This window comes from Mytilus californianus, unplaced genomic scaffold (genome assembly GCF_021869535.1).
Source record: "Mytilus californianus isolate M0D057914Y unplaced genomic scaffold, xbMytCali1.0.p SCAF_6, whole genome shotgun sequence".
Classification (NCBI taxonomy): Eukaryota; Metazoa; Mollusca; class Bivalvia; order Mytilida; family Mytilidae; genus Mytilus; species Mytilus californianus.
This window is the reverse complement of record NW_026262712.1, coordinates 61081411-61105398: the sequence shown is the minus strand read 5'-3', so window position 1 is coordinate 61105398 and position 23988 is coordinate 61081411. Positions and strand designations below refer to the sequence as shown.

At 33.6% G+C, this 23988-nt stretch overlaps 1 protein-coding gene and 1 long non-coding RNA gene across 2 annotated transcripts in view; both read right to left on the bottom strand.

The window, feature by feature from the left end:
* Nucleotides 1-23988, bottom strand: part of LOC127704157 (uncharacterized) — a 71788-nt gene that overhangs the window by 7496 nt on the left and 40304 nt on the right. The window contains exon 4 of the mRNA XM_052208056.1: nt 1668-1757. Within this exon, the coding sequence (XP_052064016.1) occupies nt 1668-1757 (90 nt within the window). The remainder of the gene's footprint in view (nt 1-1667; nt 1758-23988) is intronic.
* LOC127704167 (uncharacterized) lies at nt 4374-11117 on the bottom strand. Its single transcript, XR_007983168.1, has 3 exons — nt 10784-11117; nt 6219-6305; nt 4374-5099 (listed from the first exon to the last, which is right to left on the bottom strand). It is a non-coding gene; the product is annotated as an uncharacterized LOC127704167 (long non-coding RNA).

Here is a 23988-nt window from a genome sequence, read left to right as displayed (position 1 = left end):
AAATCAAAACCTCGAACGAATAGAAAACAGCTGTTTATACCTGACTTGGTACAGGCTTCTTTTTGTGTAATGGAAAATTATGGTACAAGTGTACAATTTCATAGCGATCAATACATTTATACTAAAGTTGTTGTCTTGAAAGAAAATGTCTTCGGACGACGACAACAACGACGACATCACCATACCATCATACGGCCGCATAGAAATCTTTAGAATTGAATAAGCATTACAAAGGAATCATTTAAGATTTCCAAAAAATGATTACTTCAATTTACAAGTTCGTTTTTGATTTACGATCAACATACTTCTTTCTTGGTTTAGGTAAAACTAAAATGTTTACCACGGCACATATTCAAGGGGCTGTTCAAAGTCATGAACACTTTAGCGTTTATTTTACCGTTTTGATATAGTTTCGGTGTCAACGCAAATCGTTAATATAATTTGTTTGTGATTTATAAACAAATAATTACATTGCATGTATGTTTCATTATGATACGTTATTTTGATTGGCTAACAGCAATCTCGCGTCATTCTGAAATTAACCTTCATTTTAAAATCAAATGTAACATTCATGATGACACGAGCTCCCACAATAAAGTGCACAGGTAAATAAAAGAAAACTTGATAGAAATCGTGTTTTCATGATCCTAGCAAATAAATGTGATTACAAGTATTGACAGGGGCGGATCCAGCCATTTTAAAAAGGGGGGTTCCCAACCCAGAAGAAAAAGGGGGGGGGGGGGAGGTCAAACCATATGTCCCCATTCAAATGCATTGATCGGCCAAAAAAAGGGGGGGGGGTTCCGACCCCCGGACCCACCTCCCCCCCCCCCTGGATCCGCCACTGATTTTATAGGGTTGTAAAAGCGTTGACCGCGCTTCATAGAAAATGTACTTCGGTCAACGCTTTTACACCCCAATAAATTTACAAAAAGAAGCATTCAATTCTTAATTAATTTCCACATACTAAAGACAAATGGTTAATGCTGTTTGTTTACTTCTGTCTTTTGGTGTTTGTATCGTTTGTTGGTGATGGTCTCATCAACGTGTGCAAGTACCTTTTGGGTGCCAATGAGTGGGAGTACCGCAAATGACCCCCATCTAAATTGTTTTACTTGGAATATATTTATACATATCAATCAGCCGGCAGATATCTCAAATTATGTTTGTCGGTTTCTGTACTCCCACTAAGGAACACCCAAAGGGTATCTTGTCCTCAAGTACCGTGCTTTGCGTATGTTTGCGAAGGTAACCAGGACAAACTGTATCCATTCCTATACAAATTTTATGGACATATTGACTGTGATAACATTAGATCTATGGAAGATAACATTTTCACTGCGTTATTTTCTTTTTTCAATCCCTTTTTACCATAAATGTGAAATGCATTAACGAGTTGGATACCGCGCAAAACATGAGGGTCTGGTTGTGGTGGGGAAAATGGAGAAAAATAGGCAAAAGATAAAAGAGAATAATGGGATGCTAAGATATATAAATTAGAGAAAAAATGGTATAGAAATATGAAGAATAGCGAAAAATGAAGAAAATAAAACGTATAGAGAAAAATGACAAAAAAAAATAAATAATGCATAAACGAAGAGCACTGTCACCCCATGCAGACCCTCATAAACAAGGATGCCAATTATTCTTTGAATACTTGTACTTACACTTTGTAAGAGCAAAACTCGACGTTGATGAAGTAAATCTTGAAGCACAAGTTGAAGCGGCCGATAATACACCTGTACCTCCTAGATCCTCTGTAAATATAGGATTAAATGAAATAAGAGAAGAAAATAGAAGAAATAAAAAAAAAAGAATAAAAACATGCAAAAGTTATGTCGTGTTTAAAAGAAATCACACATTTTCAGATATTTTAGAGAAACTGACATTTTCGGGATAAATATGGTTCTTTTAATTAATTCATCATATAAAAAACTAGATGCATGCACGTGTTACATTTAGAAAATCAGTAAAAGCCATAAATAAATTAAAAAACAGTCTTAGCCTAGTTCATTATTATTTAGGAGCAAAGTTATGCAATACTTTTCATAAACACACTAATATGTTTTGATCATGGATGTCCTTTGAATTAAAAAATAACAAAACATCATGTGCACAATTTATGAATAGTCTGGCTTTGGACTAGGTGTCAGCAACTGCCAGTACTCTCATGTCTGTATTTAGCGTCTTTTTGTTGTGGGGATGTACAAATACCCAGGTACATCAACTCTGTGTTTTTGTTACTTGTTTTTGTTCTTTGTATCGATCTGATGATTGAAGCCTTTTTCAACTGATTTTATAGTTTGTTCATACATGTAAGTTGTACTGTTCCACCACTGTCCCAGGTTAGAGGGAGGGTTTAACCCTGCCACATTCTGTATGTGCCTGTCCCAAGTCTGGAACCTGTAATTCAGTGGTTGTCGTTTGTTGCTGTATATCATATTTGTTTTTCGTTCATTACTTTGTACACAAATCAGCCCGTTAGTTTTCTCGTTTGAATTGTTTTACATTTGTCATTTCGGGGCCTTTTATAGCTGACTATGCAGTATGTGTTTGACTCATTGTTGAAGGCCGTACGGTGACTATAGTTTTTAATTTCCGTATCATTTGCTCTCTTGTGGAGAATTGTCTCATTGGCAATCATACCAAATCTTCTTATTCTTATATTGAACAGCAATCTTTAGCACACATTCATATTACAAAATCATAAAAATGTATATCTGCCAAATCGCAGAGAAAAGTCGTTCAAGTATATATTATCTAAATTCCACTTTATTTCATTAACTCAATCACAAGGTAAATTATTGGCATTGCTGCACCACAAGGGTTATATCGTGTCTGAAAATGTAGCGCAGTTAGAATAATTCAACATTTTATATTTAAAAACTATGCTTATCGGAGCAAGGCCACCTTGGTAAACGTTCAGACATCTTGAACGTTCAGGTATTTCACATCCAATCTTTTATGGTAATATTCTATACAAAGCAAAAAAAATGTCGTCATTCACTCCAAAAGCTAACCAAGCCTTTTAACAGACTTATTCACAAGGGATATAGTTACGATACTATTGTCAAGTCATTAAAGGTAGCATTTTTTGGAATTAATATTGATTCACTCATGTGGTCTTTGCATCGGAAATAAAACACATTAATCTAAAACCAGTTGCTGGCATGAAACGGGTAATGTTCTTCTCATATAATTTATGATGGCATGATAATAAAGTGTAATTGATGCCTGGAGCTGGCATGTCAGTGACTGCTAGTAGTCCTTTGCTATTAATTTATGTTCAATTTGATTAATGTCATTTTGCTTAGTTTCTTCTGTTACCTATTCTAACATCGTATTCGGACTTCTTTTAAATTGAGTTTTACTGTGTGTATTGCTGTGTTTTTTTTTAAATTCCACATTGGCTAGAGGTATAGGGGGAGGGTTGAGATCTCACAAATCATGTTGAACCCTGCCTCATTTTTGCGAGTGTCCCAAGTCAGGAACCTCTAGCCTTTTCTAGTCTTGTGTTTTTTTTTTTAATTTTTGTTCATTTATATGTTCCGGAGTTTAGTGTGGCGTCCATTTCTCTGAACTAGTATATATTATTGTTAGGGGTCAGCTGAAGCCCACCGCTAGGTTCAGAATGTTATCGCTGTGATGAAGACCCATAGTTGGTGGCCGTGGGCTGTTTTCTGCTCTTTGGTCGGTTTGTTGTCTCAGTTTCCATTCTCAATTATATAACACTGGACACTTTTAATTTGCAAAACACTCATTTGCAAATCCGCCGCCGCCTCTCCTTAGACCTACAGTGTCGTGTAAATAACCAAAATGTGCGGAATTACATGGGATTCAATAATTTCATTGCTTTTCTGCTGTTATTATTATATATATTTTGTAATTTGATTTAGAAAAACATGGGATTTTCAATATCCCATGGGATAAGGCAAATCCCATGGGATTGACCATTATCCCATGGGATTTTGGTTAAATCCCATGGGATTTTTTTGGGTCCCATGGGATAATTGTAGTCCCATGGGATATTTGTTGTCCCATGGGACAAAAAAAATCCCATGGGACTATAATTCTCCCATGGGATTTTTAATATCCCATGGGACAAAATAAAATCCTATGGAATTCAAATTATAAATATACAGTAATGTGTATGTTACAATGAATTCTGATTGGTAATAAAAAGTTTATAATATATATACGAGTGTATTTTGTTTTTTTTCATTTTGTCACAAACATGTTTTTAATTTGTTTATATGACAATAAAGATTATTATTATTTTGGAAATATAATAATATTTAAAGTAAAAAAATAAAATCCTTTAACTGAAATAAAATGATGATGTCTTAATAAAAGAAAAAAAATATTGATTTGAAATCTTTGTCTTCTTTGTTTTATTATGAAAAATAGAACTGAAAAAAATATTTCATATTCTGACTGAATAAATTGACAAAGCACAGTTAATAGTTTACTCTTTTCATGAGGTAAAGTTTTCTTTGTTATAGTTCCATTGCAATACATGAATATGCAAATGATTTGAATCTTATTCCTTTGTGGTGTTCATAATATTACATTTATATTTGTAAATTTATAAAATAAACACTTTTCCTGTTAAGTTTTAGTTTTCTTGTTTCAGTTTGCTATGAACAATTATTCAGTCCACTATATAAGAGTCAAGTAAATAAATTATTTCATCCACTAGAATATTCCTACAATTCTAAGACAAAACATTTATGCAATCTGTTCTTCAAAAATCTTCTTCCGTACATCTTTATTGGATGGAGCGATTTAAATGAGTGGACAAAGCAAGTTCATTTGGACAACAAAATACTAATATATTTTTTCATTCCTCCCTTCTTTCAATTGATAATTACGTTGTTGCATTTACATGATTAAGTTCTTGAGCATCTATGATCATGATGATATGACTCCTTTTTGTTTATAGTAATTATGTTGAAATTTCCTCTTTCTTATGTAGGAAAAAAAACACATTCCATTTCAAATTAATAAAAAAGTCACACTATGTAGAAAAATATCAACTTTAAGTTTGCTGTTCAGTATTGACCTGTTGAATGATGATCATGAAAACCAAGATGTCTGACCTACAAATACACAAAACTCAAAAATTATAAATGAAGAGAAATACAGCAATAAAATGGCTATTTTATCATGTTTATGTACATTTTGATAAAAATTTCATTTGAATATTTAAAATTGTAAGAACTCTTATTTCAGTGCTTTGTGTCTATGGTTTTCATATTAGTTGTTTTTTGTGCCTTGTTGCAGTCTTTCGAGTTAAGCCAATTGCAACAAATGTTTACAGTTTGTTCAAATGTTGTGCTGTTATTAAAACCACTGTCCCAGGTTAGGGGTGGGTTGGGTGCTCACTAAATGTTTATTTTATTAGTTGACATTTGCTTTGAATTAGCTGCCAGTAACTGTGAGTACTAATAGATCTGTATGTTGAGTCTTTTTTGTTAAAGGGAAAGAATAAATTTCCAGCCACATCCGGTCTGTGTTTTTGGTAGCTGTTTTTCTACTTTGTTGCATTCTAATGAGTTAATAAAATTGAGAATGAAAACGGGAATGTATCAAAATAATTTAATTTTGGATGTAATGCGTCTTCTGATTGGCTGACGTTGTTTTGTTTATCAGCTCATAGACATAATTTTGTCATGTGACTGTGACGTCATCAACGTTTTTTCATGGTTTACTCCGGTTTAAAATGGAATTTAGAATTAAATTATAAGAAATGACTGTAATATTTTTTCTGTCTATTTGAAATAACATAAAAAATGTGGTGCACACTTTAAAATAACCCGCTACGCGGATAGACACCATGCCCTCTTTAAATGACGCCATGCCCTTATTGAATTGTTTTACATTTGTTATTTCATGGCCTTTTATGGATTACTATGCAGTATAGGGTTTGCTCATTGTCGAAGGCTGTACAGTGAACTAATTTTGTTAAATTTAATGTCATTTGATCTCTATTGGAGAAAAGTCTCATTGGCAATCGTACCGCTTCTTATTTTTATATCAACCCTGCCATATTTTGCCTGTCATTATTTACAGGTCAACATTGGCCTCTAATTAGTAATTGCATTGCTTACATCCACTTAATTGAACTCTGGTGGATAGTTTTCTCATTTATCATACCACATCTTATTTTCATAATAATCATTATTCAAGGGCAATAACTTTTATAGAAGTGGACTTACCATTTAGGCTTTGTTGACGTCTGTAAATCTATTTTTGTTGATAATTTCTTTTGTTTATAGTTTCCTTTTATCTTTAATGTTCTTGCCCTACACATAAAAGGGTAAGCATTATCATTTAATGACAATAACTACTATTACATAATGAGTAGGCAACTGACAATTTTGGATCATTTGTATCTTGTCTTGCTCATCATTTTTGCTTGATATTATCAATATTCTATGAAAATGAGGTCACAGTAATATTAAACTTGTCAACCAGACATCTTCTTATTTTTATATGACACCTTGTAGTCATTCCATACACCAACAAGTAGACATATGCTTATAATATCTGATAAAATGAATAAAATGCTCCGCTGGGCGCAGCTTGATACGACCGCAGAGGTCGAACCCTGAACAGTTGGGGCAAGTATGGACACAACATTCAAGCTTGATACAGCACTGAATTTGGATTGTGATTAAATATTTGACACAGCATAGGTTTCTGACACAGAATGAATGTGGTCTAAGAACTTAAAATTTTTAATTTACCTATTCAAACCATATCATTATTATTTGCTTTTATATATAAATCAGAAATAACCAATTTAAAATGGAAAATTTTAAAGAAAAAAAAAGGAAAAAAAGGGAAAAAAAATCCCCCCCCCCAATTTTTTGAACCCCCTTATGATTCATCACCCCAAACTCAATCCCAGCCTTCCCTTTGTGGTATGGTACCTTGCAGTACAATTTCAGAGATCCATACACTTATACACAAGTTATTGTCTGGAAACTAGAAAAATGCTTGTTTACCCCCAAACTCAGACCCATCTTTCCCTTTGTGATATGGAACCTTGTAGTACAATTTCATAAAGATCCATACACTTACACACAAGTTATTGTCCTGAAACTAGAAAAATGCTTGTTTTTTGCCCCTTTTTGGCCCCTTATTCCTAAAATTTTGAGGCAATTACCCCCAAAATCAATCCCAGCCTTCCCTTTGTGGTATGGTACCTTGCAGTACAATTTCAGAGAGATCCATACACTTGAACACAAGTTATTGTCTGGAAACTAGAAAAATGCTTATTTTTGGCCCCTTTTTGCTAAACATTTTGAGCAATTACCCCCAAACTCAAACCCAGCTTTCCCTTTGTGATATGGAACCTTGTAGTACAATTTCAGAAAGATCCATACACTTACACACAAGTGATGGTCATGAAACTAGAAAAATTCTTGTTTTTTGCCCCTTTTTTTGCCCCTAATTCCTAAAATTTTGAAGCAATTGCCCCCAAAATCAATCCCAGCCTTCCCTTTGTGTAATGGTACCTTGCAGTACAATTTCAGAGAGATCCTTACACTTGAACACAAGTTATTGTCTGGAAACTAGAAAAATGCTTATTTTTGGCCCATTTTTGGCCCCTTATTCCTAAACCTTTTGGGCAATTACCCCCAAACTCAATTCCAGCTTTCCCTTTATAATATGAAACCTTGTAGTACAATTTCAGAAAGATCCATACACTTACACACAAGTTTTTGTCATGAAACTAGAAAAATGCTTGTTTTTTGCCCCTTTTTTTGCCCCTTATTCCTAATATTTTGAGGCAATTACCCCCAAAATCAATCCCAGCATTCCCTGTGTGATATGGAACCTTGTGGTACAATGTCAGAGAGATCCATACACTAACACACAAGTCATGTCTGGAAGTTACAAAAATGCTTATTTTTTGCCCCTTTTTGGCCCCTAATTCCTTAACTGTTGGTACCATAACCCCCAAAATCAATCCTTATGGTAAAATTTCATAGAGATCCATTCACTTAAACTAAAGTTAGAGTGCGAAAACCAATGTGTCTTCGGACGACGACAACGCCAAAGTCATACCAATATATGATCGTATAAAAAAACTAAGAAAACTTAGCATTGACCAAAGAACCATAAAATGCGATCATGGTTATATGAATCTGCCAGACAGACATGCACACCTTACAATCGTTACATCCGCCAAATATAATTTACCTGTTGCTTAAAGCATATGATAAACTGACAAAACAATGCAAACTTTTCATTGACCAATGAACCATGAAAATGAGGTCAAGGTCATATAAAACATGCCAGACAGACTGTGCATCTCACAATCATTCCATTCACCAAATATAGGGGCCTTATTCATGTTATTACCTAGGAATAGTCACGGATGTCATGGACTAGGAAAATTAGTCTGGGGACATAAATTACTGACATCGGACTAAATATACTAGTAAATTCTGTATCCATGGACTTTTTATACTAGTTATATTTGTCTGACCAGACAATTTATCTCTTACACTAGTTCTCAGAGAGACATGTCACCTTACCTTGACACATTATTCTGACTCTGAACAAACCAGTATTTGCTCTTACTCCTTAATAATACTGCGTGCTTAGGGGAGAAGCAGCAAATACCAACTTTAAAGTCTTTGGTTTTACCTGGTTGGGTTCAAAATAAACAACCTTCTGCACGTGAGGTGAACACGCTACCACGAGACCATGCAGTATAATATAAGGAGTTTACCCAAGATTTAAAGTTTCCAAGTTTTTGCAAAAACTGGTTCAAAATCATCATTGAAAAGCAATAACTTTTTAATAAGATTTAAGTTTCTCTTTGATTATTACAGTTTTCGAGATAAAAAGGCAAATTCAAGAAATATGAAGAAAAAAAAAATGGTTAAAATCTGTATTTAAGGCAACAACTCCTATGAGTCAGCTGCTAGTTTTGATGCAAATGGACAGTAGATTTTTTTTTCAACATTCTGAACATTTCTACCCTTGTAAGATATTGTCTATCTATTTTAGCCTTTTGTAGCTTATTACGCAGTTTGGCTTTTTAGCCCATTGTTGAAATCTGTACGGTGACCTATATAGTTGTTAACTTCTACGGTTTAAGTTTCTGTTGAAGAGCCGTCACATTGGCAATGATACCATATTTGTATATGTTTTTGTCATGTAGGTGTAAGGAGACAACCTTTTGATTTTCTGGTGGGATAAAAAGGGGAGACAGATTTTTTATCACCTGGCCTGGTAAGTTTTTCAGGGTTCGTAAGGATAGAAAACCCGGCAAATTGTAACAAACCCCTGTGGTACGACCATATTTGCCAAAAGATTAGTCCAAATAATTATGACGTCTTGCAAGGCTATTTTAACTTTTTTCTGGGCACGTAATAGTCAAAGTTGTGACTGAGTGCGGAAATATGAAGATAGATAGATAGAAAAATTATAAAGGGACATAACTGAAGAACGGTAAAAGTGATGCTACCCAAATTTGAACTTGATCTGAGTTTTGTGGTAATAAGCATTGTGTGTAAGTCTCATAACATTTGGTTGAGGCTAACTTAAGTAGAGAACAGAAACTAAAAATTCAGCAATTTTCCATTTGTAAACACGCATAACTCTAGAACGGTTGTGTATAAGTTTTATAACATTTGGTTGAGACAAACTAAAGTTAGAGAACGGAAACGAAAAATTCAGCAATTTTTATGTTTATAAAGGGACATTACTCAAGAATGGTAATTTGTCGCCACCTAATTTCGTACTTAATCTGTATTATGTAGTAATAAGCATCGTGTTATTTGTGTATAAGTTTCATAACATTTGGTTGAGGCAAACTAAAGTTAGAAAACGGAAACAAAAAATTTGTACTTGATCTTAGTTTTGTGGTAATGAATATTGGGTATAGGTTTCATAATGATTGGTTGAGGCAAACTTAAGTTACAGAATGGAAACTAAAAATTTGCAATCGTTCAATTTATAAAGGGCATAACTCAATAATGGTTAAAGTGACACTACCCAAATTCAACTTGATCTGTGTTTTATCAGTGGAAGTCAAAATTAAACATTGCATTGTATAAAGCATTGATTGTAGTTGATTCAACTATAATAATGGACAAAGGGAGATAATTTCAATTTTAAAAATTACTTGATATTTAGCATGTTTAGAAGAAAATAAAAATTTTGCAATTTTTCCATTTATAAAGGGGCATGACTCTAGAACGGGTTAAAGTGACGCCACCGAAATTCAAACTTGATCTGTGTTTTGTGGTAATAAGCATTGTGTATAAGTTTTATAACATTTGGTTGAGGCAAACTTAAGTTAGAGAACGGAAACTAAAAATTTTGCAATTTTTCCATTTATAAAGGGGCATAACTCTAGAACGGTTAAAGTGAAGCCACCAAAATTCAAACTTGATCTGTGTTTTGTGGTAATAAGCATTGTGTATAAGTTTTTACTTTAACATTTGGTTGAGGCAAACTCAAGTTAGAGAACGGAAACCAATTTTGGGACGTACGGACGTATGTACGTACAGACGGACAAGGGTAAAACTTAATGCCCCCACCGCTACATCGGGGGCATAAAAAAAATAAAATAGCCTTGCTAGACGTCATATAATTATTTGGACTACCAAAAGATGTAACCTAATTCTTACTTGTTTGGGGAAGAGGGGATTAACCGAACCACTATTCAATCTAAATCAGTGAACTGAATTATTGTCTTCTGCAGTAGTCCGAGTCGACATCTGTAACTAATCATGCAAATTGATAGTCAACAGTATACCTTTTTCAGAATGTCAGTTCACAAAGAATCACTGGTGATAGGGGAGTGTAACCGATAAATTGATCCTGAATCAGATAAGATTTTCCAAGGACGTATAACCAGAGACATATATATGTCTCTGGTATGTCTCTGGTATAACTAACACAATACGTCCTTGGATTTTCCCAGCAACGGAGAACCCCTTTCTTTGAGTGAATATAAATAGTGACGGGGGTCTCACAAATAAATTTAAATCTGAATTACAGGAACATCGATTAGCAAAGTAAACTTACATATTAATTTCGAATTTATTTACGGTAAAGACAGACTGTGCTCCTGAATTAAGGTATTATACATTTGTGTATTGTACTCGGGGGGGGGGGGGGGGGGGGGGGGCACTTCCTATATACAAGGTGATATGACGTGCCGCTGGAATAAGGTCACTTTTTCCAGCTTGAAAATATGGGAATAGGTGGGGAAAACTATCAGAAATATATGATAAGGTCGATAAAGTTCCAATTACTTGTATATGAAAAGCCCTGTCATTTTTTCACAGCCGAAAGTCTCGCCGTAAGTAAACATTACATACAGAATCTTAGCCTTAAATATTCCACTTTTCCAACACACCCCACGAAAACCAACCAATATGGGAAAAGGTTACAATTTTACCCTCGCAATATATGAAAAGGTATAAAACATTTTTAAGATCTAAATTATATGAATAGGGTGGGGTAACAGAACCCCAGCGACACCCCTATCAATTAAGTATTGAAGTGCCCCCCCCCCCCCCCCCCCCCCCCCCCGGAGGTATTTTACTGCTACAAGATATTTAAATTGCTAATCACGCACCCGTTGATGAGCAGAGAACCATACTTTCAAGCCAGGGGCAGTCTATACTAACAGTTAGTATAGAAAGACCCTGTAAAAAGGCAGGCAAATCCTAACAGTACTGTAACTTAATGATACATGTATATCAAGTTACAGCACCTCACCCAGCACAGTTAGCACACTGGTGTGTGTCAGTCTTATAATATAAAACTGCGTAGGTTCATATCGTTTGATTCAACGTTTTTTCGGATATTTTTTAGGACCGTTGTCAACTTGACATTGTCAAATCCGATCGCGACCTGCCACTTTGCAACCTGACCTGCAAAAACATAATTCGACTAAAAACAATGCCAGTCAAAATTGCTTTTTGAGACTGGGCGACTGAAAAAGTTTTAAAATGTGACCTTGTGACCCTACTTGGAATTCTTCATTCATCGGCGTGTGTCGGTTTGGCTAAAAAGGGGGCATTGGTTTTTTTTCTTGGGACAAAAAATTGTTTCTATCTTTATTAAAAAAAAATTAAGACCAATCATAAACTTTTTTTTCAAAAGTCAGTGTCGTATTTTATTGTTTTCCCAAAAATTTTTAATAAAAGCTTAAAATGTTTGTTTCACTTCCCTCTGACTTCCCTCCTGATTTTTTCTCTCAAGAAATTATAGAATCAGTAAATGGATATATATATATGTCTGTGGTCACCGTCATGCAGTTAGATAAGAAATTCCAGCATGCATCATCAAATAATTCATGTGTATTTGTGACATCAACATAACTGAAACATTATATTATTTCCCAGTAATTATGTAAATCATTTTGATTTACAATTACATATGTCTGGGACTTATGCATGTATATATCTCACAGGCACTTGTCTCAGAAAAAAAATCCTATATACTTTAACAAAAGTATATAGGAAAAAAATTCTGATACAAGTGCCTGTGATATATCTGTCAGTCCCAGAATAATAAATATAATTGTATCTTAATCTTTGGGAAAATCCGATTATTAAATTGTTAAATTCTTTAACGTCATAATTATATCAAAGTTTAATTTTTAAAGTTTTAAATTTTAAAGTTAAAATGAATATTCCGTTTTGATCTGAGGAAAAACTTTTTAAACTGTAATGACATGGTCAGTCAACTGATTTGTTGCATGGCTGATTACAGGTAATTAAAGCATGCAGTAATTTTCCATTACGACAGTGCGTGTACCCTGGGGTGTGTATAACGTATTAGAAATATCATAGTTTTCTAGAGAACATCCTGTCTATGTGTAATACAGATTGATGACATTACACAAATTTTTTTTCGTTAAATGTAGTTAAGTATCTGTGTCCATTCCCTATTGCAACACTACAATTCTTTCGAAGAAAAAAATGTTAAAATTTAAAAAAAAAAATCATTTATATAAAATAAAGAAGAAAAAAGTAGCAAATAAACTTATGTAACTACGCATTGAGTAAACATAATTTCACTTTACATGTACAAACCCTTGAGAAAACGTATATATAGATGTGTTTAAAAAGGCCAATTCCCAGTGGATTTATTTCACACTAGGACCACAGGCACTTGTCTCAGAATTTTGTTTCCTATATACCTTAATACAGGGACTTTCTATACTAACTTAGTATAGAAAGTCCCTGCTTAATATAACATTAAAAGTATATAGGGCATTTTTTTTCTGAGACAAGTGCCTGTGACTAGGAACTAAGATAACTAGAACTAAGTTCATTGGAAAGTCTTTTTGTTTGATACATGTATACCTATAGATAATGTACATAATTAAGAACAGCTTCAAATATATGCCTGTAAATTAACGGTACGTCTAAAAACCGCTCAGGACCTCCTGAGTGCAGACAGGACATAAAAAGTCACTCAGGACATGTATATATGTTTTAGTGAGCGTTGAGGGTATACATTCGATAGATAATTTAATATTTGATCTTATAATTTTGGTTTTGATAAAATCAAACCAACATTAAAGAAGTTATTTGGGATACGTCATGCATGACCGATGATCATATTCAATACCAATCATCATTTTGATTACAACGTTTGATCTTTAATAATTAGGACTGATTGGTGATGGTTATAAGCACATACAAGTAAACTTTGCAAACAAACAAACAAAAAACGTTTCCTTGGAAAAAATATAAAAATACATGAATATTGTTTTTACAAAAAAAGTTAAATAAATTTTTCGTTTTGTATGTAATAATTGAAGCCATTTAGAAATATAAGAAATCTTCACATAGTCGGGAAATTTTCATTTCAAGTTATTTCATTTGAAAACGTTAACAAATATAGATCTTATTCGATGTAAAATGTGGCGTCCTTGGAGATCAAAATCCCGTTTAAATAGGGTTTGTCTACTTTCGTCTATTGCCGAACATTCTATAATCAAGGATTTTTACAAATCCTTGCTATAATATAATGAATCGCGTCGCCAATATCACCACAATTACATAAAGTACAAATACAATCTTCTCCTAAATATTTGGCATCTAACAATTACAATAGGAAATTTTGAGTCGAAACTGAAGTACCAAATCTACAAAAAGAATCACTATTTTTTGTAGTAGTAGACGTTGAAAACTAAACTGTTTATAATCTTTTTTTTCTCCTAAATTAATAGAAACTCCTGAAATAATTTAACATTATCTATAGACAGCTTACATATGCAAATCTTTTTAGAAGTATGTGAGTGTATAGTAATAATTTGTTCATTAACCCCCCTTTTTCCTTCTATAAAATTACATTGTAATCGATTTTATTTCCAAATTTTTGTTTGCTAGGATTGACACTTAGAACGTACAACAAAAAGTAACAAGTAAAAAGTCACGATTCAGTTTTGGGATATTTTTTTCTTTGAATAAACTTAATTTTAAAAACGTTTCAGTATTTTTCTGAAACATTTTTAAAAGGAAACGGACTTGTAAACAAAATTTATTTTTGAATATTAATATGAACAATGATTGTTAAGAAAACAATCCGCAAAAGTGGTTTGGTAATTAACTGAAGTCATGCTGTCAAAAATATCTCCTTTTTATAAGTTATTGATAAAAAAAATTATTTGAAGGCGAATTAATCATTTCCTCAACTAAATACATTTATCTATAAATAAAGTCAATTCGTCAAGAACTTTCTCTCATATATTTAAACAATTGTAAAATAATTAATCTAAACCTTTGTCCTGCGACTTTCTGTCCGTTTACCAATACTTATTCCTTGTTAAGTTTTTTCATATCCATTTACGAATACTTATAACGTGATAATTAATTTTTCCGGATGCTTTTTATCCTATTTTCATATCAAACAACCATGTTACCCGTAGAACGGAGTTAAGTACAAATTTAGGAATTTAGTACTTAAAATTTTCAACAACACAATTTTACACTTTCATTTACCTGGATTTTTTTCTACGCTTCGAAGCCGCCACCCTATATCAAACTTATCCAACACCTCGCATGGCGTATTCACGATGTGGAGGGATTGACAATATACAATCAAAGTTAGCAATATACAGCAAGTAAGTAATTGGGTGTTGAATGCCAGTAGATCTGAATTTGTAAATTTTTAAATTGAATTTAACCTGTTTAGAACGTGTATTGTTGAATTGTTCAATAAAATTACACACATAATCTGGGCTGATATGCATAAAACCACTTTAAGTTCAAGGTATCAATAAAACTGGGTCTGCATGAAAAAAATGACTTATCACATAATACCAGAACCTATGTTTAGCCGATAAGAAAATATAGCTGTAGGCCTAGTTGAAAATCTTTACAAATTATTTATTCTTTTAATTTCTGTTTGACTGTCTGGGTGCTTCTTATGTGTTTTAAATGCTATGGTCAAGTTTTATATACTGTTGTACGTCATTTGGTCGTTTTTTAAGTTTTTGCCATGGCGTTTGTCAGTATGTCTTCGACTTATAAGTTTTATCAAGGATTTGTATAGTGAGATTGGTTTTATATAATCTGCATCTCTTGTGCTGTATTTTAAAATGTATTACAATTGCTGCATCTTTACACATTCATCAATACACCAAAAAATATGAATAAAGCTTTCGTATATATATAAATAAGGAGATGTGGTACGATTGGTAATGAAACAACTATCCGCCAGTTCAAGTCAAAAACCTGATATAAGCAAATGTGACTTACTTACTTACTTTTGTCAGAGAGATCTTGAATCTGAATTCAAGGATACGAAGTGGGAAGGGTTTAGAGGTGGATTAAGGTGAGGGCATGGGGGACCGCCCCTTTTTTGGAAAAAAATTGGTCGATTATTTAGAGAATGATGAAGCGGGCCCCCTCTTTATGCATGACAGTTAGTGCCTCCTTATGACATTTTTTGGATCCGCAAATGGTGAGGACTTCATAAAAAAATATTTAGTAAGTTTTTGTTTTGTGATAAATAATGTATTTAGACAGAAATAGGATAAAATAAACTACCGAAAGCTTAAGTATGGATGGGGGTTAACAGAATAGAGAATAACGGGCAAACAATAAAGATTAAAGAATAATGAAAATTAATGCTAAAATATGAGGAAAGAGATGATCAAAAAGTGAAGTTTGTAGAAATATAGCAAAAAAAAAAAAAAAAGAACACAGAAAAAGAAGACCCCTCCCCCCCCCCCAAGATCCTGACTTCAACTTTGACGCTGCCGGGATATTTTTTAGACAAAGTGCACGTATTAGTAGTCAGCCGAAACCACTAAGCGTTTTGCATCCATACGGTTTTTTTTCGGGATACTGACTGCATAGTAAACTATCAATGTACTAGTTAATGTTCTCGAGGGATGACCCTATTACAGAGACATATATACACATATGTGTAAATATGTCTCTGCCCTATTACGTGTCAGTAACCTCCTCGACACGGTTCATTTTTACGGCGGCTCAGTTTTGTCTTAAGAATAAACATAATTGATAAGTTTCTTTCCCCTGCATTTCTCGATCGCACTTGTAAATAGCACATTGGTCTCAAGACATTGGTTACAACACTTGCCGTCAGTACTCAAAATTGGAAAGATATTAAATAAGAAGGTATAGAAAATTGAATTAATGTACACACACTATTATCAACCACAGACACGATGTTTTTCTCAATTTGCCTAAATCGTTATTCCGCAATACAACGAGGGTGAAAACCCACCATTTTGAACACAGTCACAGGCACCGGCATGCTGTGAACTTGTAAGTTTCCCCAAATGAGTAACTATCCATTACTTTTCTAGTGTAAAGTTTTATTTAATATATTTTTCCCGATTAGAAAACATTCTAAAAAGGTTTTTTTTAAGGGGAGCTTTATAAAAAAAAATGGGGCATGGCTTTATTGGGGGGTTAAAAAAATAATTGGAAAAAAAATGTTAAAAAAATATACAAAAAAAAAATATAACAAATTAGTTGCTTTTCATGTGACAACCTTTTTTTTCTTTTGGTACCCCCATTTCCTTTTGACACCCCAGATTTTCACATGTTACTACTTATACATCTTCAGCATCATTTATATTACAGTACATCTCATTATATTTATAACACAATTATTATATATATATATACCTATATACCTTACTTGGATTCGAACCTCCAATCTTGGGATCTGTAGTCCACTGACTTAGCCACTAGGCTATGACAAGTTAGGTGATATGTGTTTTAAAAATAATTATATCCTTATAGGTAATTCCATATGGGGAAATCAGGGTTATTGTTGCACTTTAAAATAGGTAACAAAATACTTTTGTAAAGTTTAAATAATCTAATTAGCAATACAGTGAATTTTCAAATGAGTATTTTTCACACCCCAGTAGTTACACTGGTCAAAATGTATTGGTATACTATTGAATTGATTGATTGATTGATTGTTGGTTGCTTAACGTCCAGTGGCAAATATTTCATGCATATTCAGGACGAGAACAAGTTAACAATAAATACAATAGGTAGGTTCTGTAATAGCGGCTTCCGGGATTAAGGTCGGAGAAATTTTGACTGCCACGGGAAATGAGGGTAAATTGGATAGGGACAGAAATTTAGCCTTGCAACAGGCCACCTACGGACCCCTCAAAGAGTTGTTGCAAGGGTTCTTAACGTGCAAAGAGCGTGGCACTCTCTTTACACGAGGCATCGGATTTAACGTCCCCATTCTGACCGGACGTGACTGCGAACTTGTACATCCCGCACAGCCAAACGGACGCCCCACTTTAGTGAGGGTTTTACCGCCGGTCGGAGGAAGACCAATGGTGACCATATTTCTATTCCCCAGTCACCCTTGGGGGGGCTATTGAATTGAAACGTACTCACTATTTATTTCATTTTCTTTGTTTATTTGGAATTTCTATTGATTTAACAAGGGCGATTCTTCAAGTCCATGTTGCAGTAAGGATAACACATACATGAATTTAAGAAAACGGGAAGTTATTCATAAACCGAAAAATGAGATAAGTGAGGAGGTATCATCAGATTCATCATCATTTCAATGTGGATAATTTAATATAAATACAAGTTTTGAAATTGACAATGAATATGAACCTAGTAAAAGTTTATTTTCATTGTCTGAAGAATCATCGCCTTTTGCTTGTGGTCAACAAAAAACTAGCAACGTAGTTGAAAAATAAAAATTAGAAAACTTTGTTGATCCCACTACATGCACTAGTGGTGCATGCAATAACTTAATTGAGAATCGGTGGTGGTGTATCAAACGACAACTGCCAACCACACATAATAGATCTAAAACTTTTGATAAACATTTAATGGAATATATGTGGAGAACATTATATTCAGATAAAACATCACTTTTTGACAGTTTCATTCAGGACATGTGTAAAGTATATCCCCTTTCTTGATTTGAAATTAATTATTTCAAAATAAAAATGAAATCATTATAAATCTCATTTTGTTTCATTTTCCTTTATAGTTATTATATATATATTACTATTGTACATCAAATACATATTAAATCAATTAATTTTTACAACATTTTTATGACACATATCCCTGTTCCAAGAAGTGACCCCCTATTTCTGTTTGACACCCCCATTTTCCTTAAATCTTAGTTAATACCTTGTAAAACAATTTTTTATTATAACAATTTTTTATTATTGTACATTAAATATATATCAATTAAATATATTTTTACAACATTATGGGTGGGGGTGCCATATGGTCCCACATTTGATTTGAAATGGCATATCAGAGAGATATATAAACATATATCATAGGCTGATCCGGGGGGGGGGGGGGGGGGGGGGGGGGGGGCTTTCTTGGGAAAAATTTGGTTGATTATATAGGGATCACTGAAGCATGACTGGAGCCGGCCCTCCCTTATGAAAAGTTCTGGATCTGCCACTGTATATTCATGAAATAAACCAACAAATTATCCAAAAGATGAATAATACTTAATACTTACGACTAAAGTATACTTGAGTCGGTTTTACAAAAAAAAAACTTACAATTTATCGTAAGTATACTGTATTGTACATGACTTAATTACTATCAATATTATTTGTAAGTTTTTTTGTGAAACTGACTGCTGAATTGTTTTTCCATACTTATGGTACATCTAAGTCGTATGCTTTTTTTAAAACCACCTCCAGGGTATAATGTCTGCTCGCCCATAGAATCTGTTTGTAGATATAGGAAGATGTGGTATGAGTGCCAATGAGACAACTCTCCATCCAAGTCACACAATTTATAAAAGTAAACCATTATAGGTCAAGGTATGGTCTTCAACACAGAGCCTAGTTTTTATCAAAAATGAAATATATTGATATTAATAGTATACAGGTTAAATAATTTATTCATACATTTTTAATTGACTGACTAGAATTATCATGATTATTGAGGAATTTGAACCATTCCTGTTTTTAAAAAGGGACAAAAATAAAATTTATATATAATAACAGGGTGATACAAATGAGAAAAACTCAAGAAATTGTTTTCAATTAACATGATTAAGATAAATACATGGTTTTCAGTTGATTTTTAAAGCAGAGGCAGATTTAGTTTAAAGTTGGAAAAAATTGTTTGTACCAACAAAAATAAATACAGAAAGTTAATCCAGAATTATGTGTTTATCATTTTTTTTATGTTTAGGTTGCCAGCAAGATGAAAAGAACAATGCAGTTCAAAAGTCAAAAAGTGGATAAGCTGCGGTACAAGGTCCTACTTTTGCAGATTTTCATATTTTGCATGAATGAATTTGAAGTTTATATCCTGGAGGGCAGAGAAAGAAAAGAAACACTTCAGTTTTCCTGCTTCTGAAGGATAAATGTAAAACATCTTGTTTGGTAAGTTTTATGCTCTGTTATGATAGTGTTTGTGCATCCATCTGTCTTTCTCTAAATTGTATTCACTTTAAGTTTTTGGTTACAGTTCACCATGAACTTCACTTAGTAACTTGTGGTTTTACATGCATATACTCAAAATTTAGTACTTTAAAATGTTCATGTATTTTTGTCGAGCCTGCAACTTTTGTCGCAGAAAGCTCGACATAGGGATAGTGATCCGGTGGCGGCTACGGCGGTGGCGTTAGCAGTGGGCATTAGCTAACTTCCTAAAAGCTTTATATTTTAGAAGGTGGAAGACCTGGATGCTTCATACTTTGTATATAGATGCCTCATGATACGAATTCTGTCTGAAACATGTCCATTGTCCTTGACCTCATTTTCATGGTTCAGTGACTACTTGAAAAAAAAGTTCAGATTTTTTGTAATGTTAATTTCTCTCATATTTTGAGTAATAGGATAACTATATTTGGTATGTGCATACCTTGCAAGGTCCTCATGCTCGTCAGAGAGTTTTCACTTGACCTAGACCTCATTTCATGGATCAGTGAACAAGAACTTAGTCTTAAATGCATGATTTTTTTTATTAGTTGTTAGTGGCTTTGTACTAGCTGTCAGTAACTGCGAGTACTCTCAGATCTGTACTTAGTGTCTTTTTGTTGTTTGGATGTACAAGTACCCGGCCACGTCCACTTGTACTTGTAGTATTTGTATTTTTATCCATCTGATGAGTTAAGCCTCTTTCAACTGATTTTTTTTGCGGTCGTATATTGGTATGATGTTGGCGTCGTCGTCGTCCGAAGACACATTGGTTTTTGCACTCTAACTTTAGTTTAAGTGAATGGATCTCTATGAAATTTTACCATATAAGGTTCAATACCACAAAAGAAAGGTTGGGATTGATTTTGGGGGTTATGGTACCAACAGTTAAGGAATTAGGGGCCAAAAAGGGGCCAAAAATAAGCATTTTTGTAACTTCCAGACATAACTTGTGTGTTAGTGTATGGATCTCTGACATTGTACCACAAGATTCCATATCACAAAGGGAATGCTGGGATTGATTTTGGGGGGTAATTGCCTCAAAATATTAGGAATTAGGGGCCAAAAAAGGGGCAAAAAACAAGCATTTTTCTAGTTTCATGACAATAACTTGTGTGTAAGTGTATGGATCTTTCTGAATTTGTACTTCAAGGTTCCATATCACAAAGAGAAAGCTGGAATTGAGTTTGGGGGTAATTGCCCAAAACGTTTAGGAAAAAGGGGCCAAAAATAAGCATTTTTCTAGTTTCCAGACAATAACTTGTGTTCAAGTGTATGGATCTCTCTGAAATTGTACTGCAAGGTACCATACCACTAAGGGAAGGCTGGGATTGATTTTGGGGGTAATTGCCTCAAAACTTTAGGAATTAGGGGCCAAAAAGGGGCAAAAAACAAGCATTTTTCGAGTTTCAGGACAATAACTTGTGTGTAAGTGTATGGATCTTTATGAAATTGTACTACAAGGTTCCATATCACAAAGTGAAAGCTGGGTTTGAGTTTGGGGGTAATTGCCCAAAACGTTTAGGAATTTGGGGCCAAAAAGGGGCAAAAAAAACAAGCATTTTTCTAGTTTCCAGACAATAACTTGTGTTCAAGTGTATGAATCTTGGTTATTTCTGATTTATATATAAAAGCAAATAATTATGATATGGTTTGAATAGGTAAATTAAAATTTTTTAAGTTCTTAGACCACATTCATTCTGTGTCAAATATTTAATCACAATCCAAATTCAGAGCTGTATCAAGCTTGAATGTTGTGTCCATACTTGCCCCAACTGTTCAGGGTTCGACCTCTGCGGTCGTATCAAGCTGCGCCCCAGCGGAGCATTTTATTATTGTTCGTTCTTATGTTGTTCTGTTACACCACTGTCCCAGGTTAGGGGGAGGGTTTGGATCCCGCTAACATGTTTAACCCCGCCACATTCTGTATGTATGTGCCTGTCCCAAGTCAGGAGCCTTTAATTCAGTGGTTGTCGTTTGTTTATGTGTTACATATTTGTTTTTAGTTCATTTTTTGTACATAAATTAGGCCGTTAGTTTTTCGTTTGAATTGTTTTACATTGTCATTTCGGGGCCTTTTATAGCTGACTGTGCAGTATGGGCTTTGCTCATTGTTGAAGGCTGTACGGTGACCTATAGTTGTTAATTTCTGTGTCATTTGGTCTCTTGTGTAGAGTTGTTGTCTCATTGGCAATCATACCACATCTTCTTTTTTATATTTAAGGTTAAGTTTTGGTGGTCAAGTCCATATCTCAGATACTATAAGCAATAGGTCTAGTATATTCGGTGTATGGAAGGACTGTAAGGTGTACATGACCAACTGGCAGGTGTCATCTGACCTTGACCTCATTTTCATGGTTCAGTAGTTATAGTTAAGTTTTTGTGTTTTGGTCTGTTTTTCTTATACTGTATGCAATAGGTCTACTATATTGGGTGTATAGAATGATTGTAAGGTGTACATGTCTAGCTGGCAGGTGTCATCTGACCATGACCTCATTTTCATGGTTCAGTAGTCAAAGTTAAATTTTTGAGTTTTGGTCTTTTTTTCTAACACTAAATGCAATAGGTCAACTATATTTGGTGTATGGAAACATTTTATGATGTACATGTCAGTCCCGCAGGTTTAATTTGACCGTGACCTTATTTTCACGGTTCATTGCTCAGTGTTAAGTTTTTGTGTTTCGGTCTGTTTTTCTTAATCTATAAGCAATAGGTCAACTATATGTGTTGTATGGAAGGATTGTAAGCTGTACATGTCTGCCTGGCATGGTTCATCTGATCTTCACCTCATTTCCATGGTTCATTGGTCAATATTTAGTGTTCTTGGTTAAGTCTGCTTCTTAGAAACTATAAGCAATACCGGTAGGTCAACTGTATTTAGTAATTTGAATGATTGTAAGGTGTACATATATTTCTTGTCAGGTTTATATGACCTTGAATTCATTTTCTTGGATCATGTTGAGTTTATGTGATAGTTGTAGTAAAGCTTTATATTTAGGACTATCAACATGATATCAATGATTAGTAAAGAAGGCGCAAAATTTCAGTGTGTGCACTCTTGTGTATACATTAAACACCACATTTACTGTTTTTACCCTGATTTTATGGATCACTGAACATAGAAATGTCATAATGTGAAATTATAGTACATTCTTAGGTTAAAGTTTTAGGTTAAGGTACATAGCTTACCATGAAGTTGAATTTCATGCACATGTTCATTATGTGGTGAATTTTTAAATTCAGTGCCAAACTTAGATTTTGAGCCTGATTACATGATTGACTAGACATTGACACATGCTAGTGTTTGCCAGGCATTGTGTCCTGTACTAGGAATTTGTCCTGTACTAAGAACTTTAATAGTACTCGCTGAGTATGGAGTTTTTGTGAAAGTTTAATATTAGTGAGATTTTTGCATGACATCCTGTCAACTGCTTGTTGATCATGTTTATACATGTCTTAAAATTAATATCTGACACATTGGTGTTTTGTGAACTTGGAAATAAGTTATTTGATAGAATAATAATGTTTTGAGATTATCAAAATAAAAAATATCCCATTTTTACTACATTGTGTATTAATGATTAAGTATATAAAAAAGAAGATTTAGGATATATGTATAACCTTATATAAAAATGAGACAGCAACCGAACAACACAAAAATAAGAAAAAAAAAACCAATATAATTTTTTGTATCAATGTTATAATTTCCAACATGTCCAAAGAGTTCAATGTATTTTCTAATTGAAATAAAACACAAGTGGAACTCTTTCAGAACTTCAGAAGCTTAAAGAAGTGCTGTTTCTATTGTTGGCTTTCTGTATAATATATTGCAAATTCTTGTGAAAAATGGAATTTTATTGTAATTGCCTAAAGTTTTAACATTGATCTATATATATATAACTGGGGAAAATACCCAAATGTTATAAAGAAGAATACATAAATTGATTGTTATATAATATGAGAATAGGAAGATGTGGTATATTGCTAATTTGACAACTCTCCATCAGAGACCAAAGGATGTAGGAGGTTAGCAACTGATGACACTGGACAACCTTCAACAATCAGTAAAATCAATA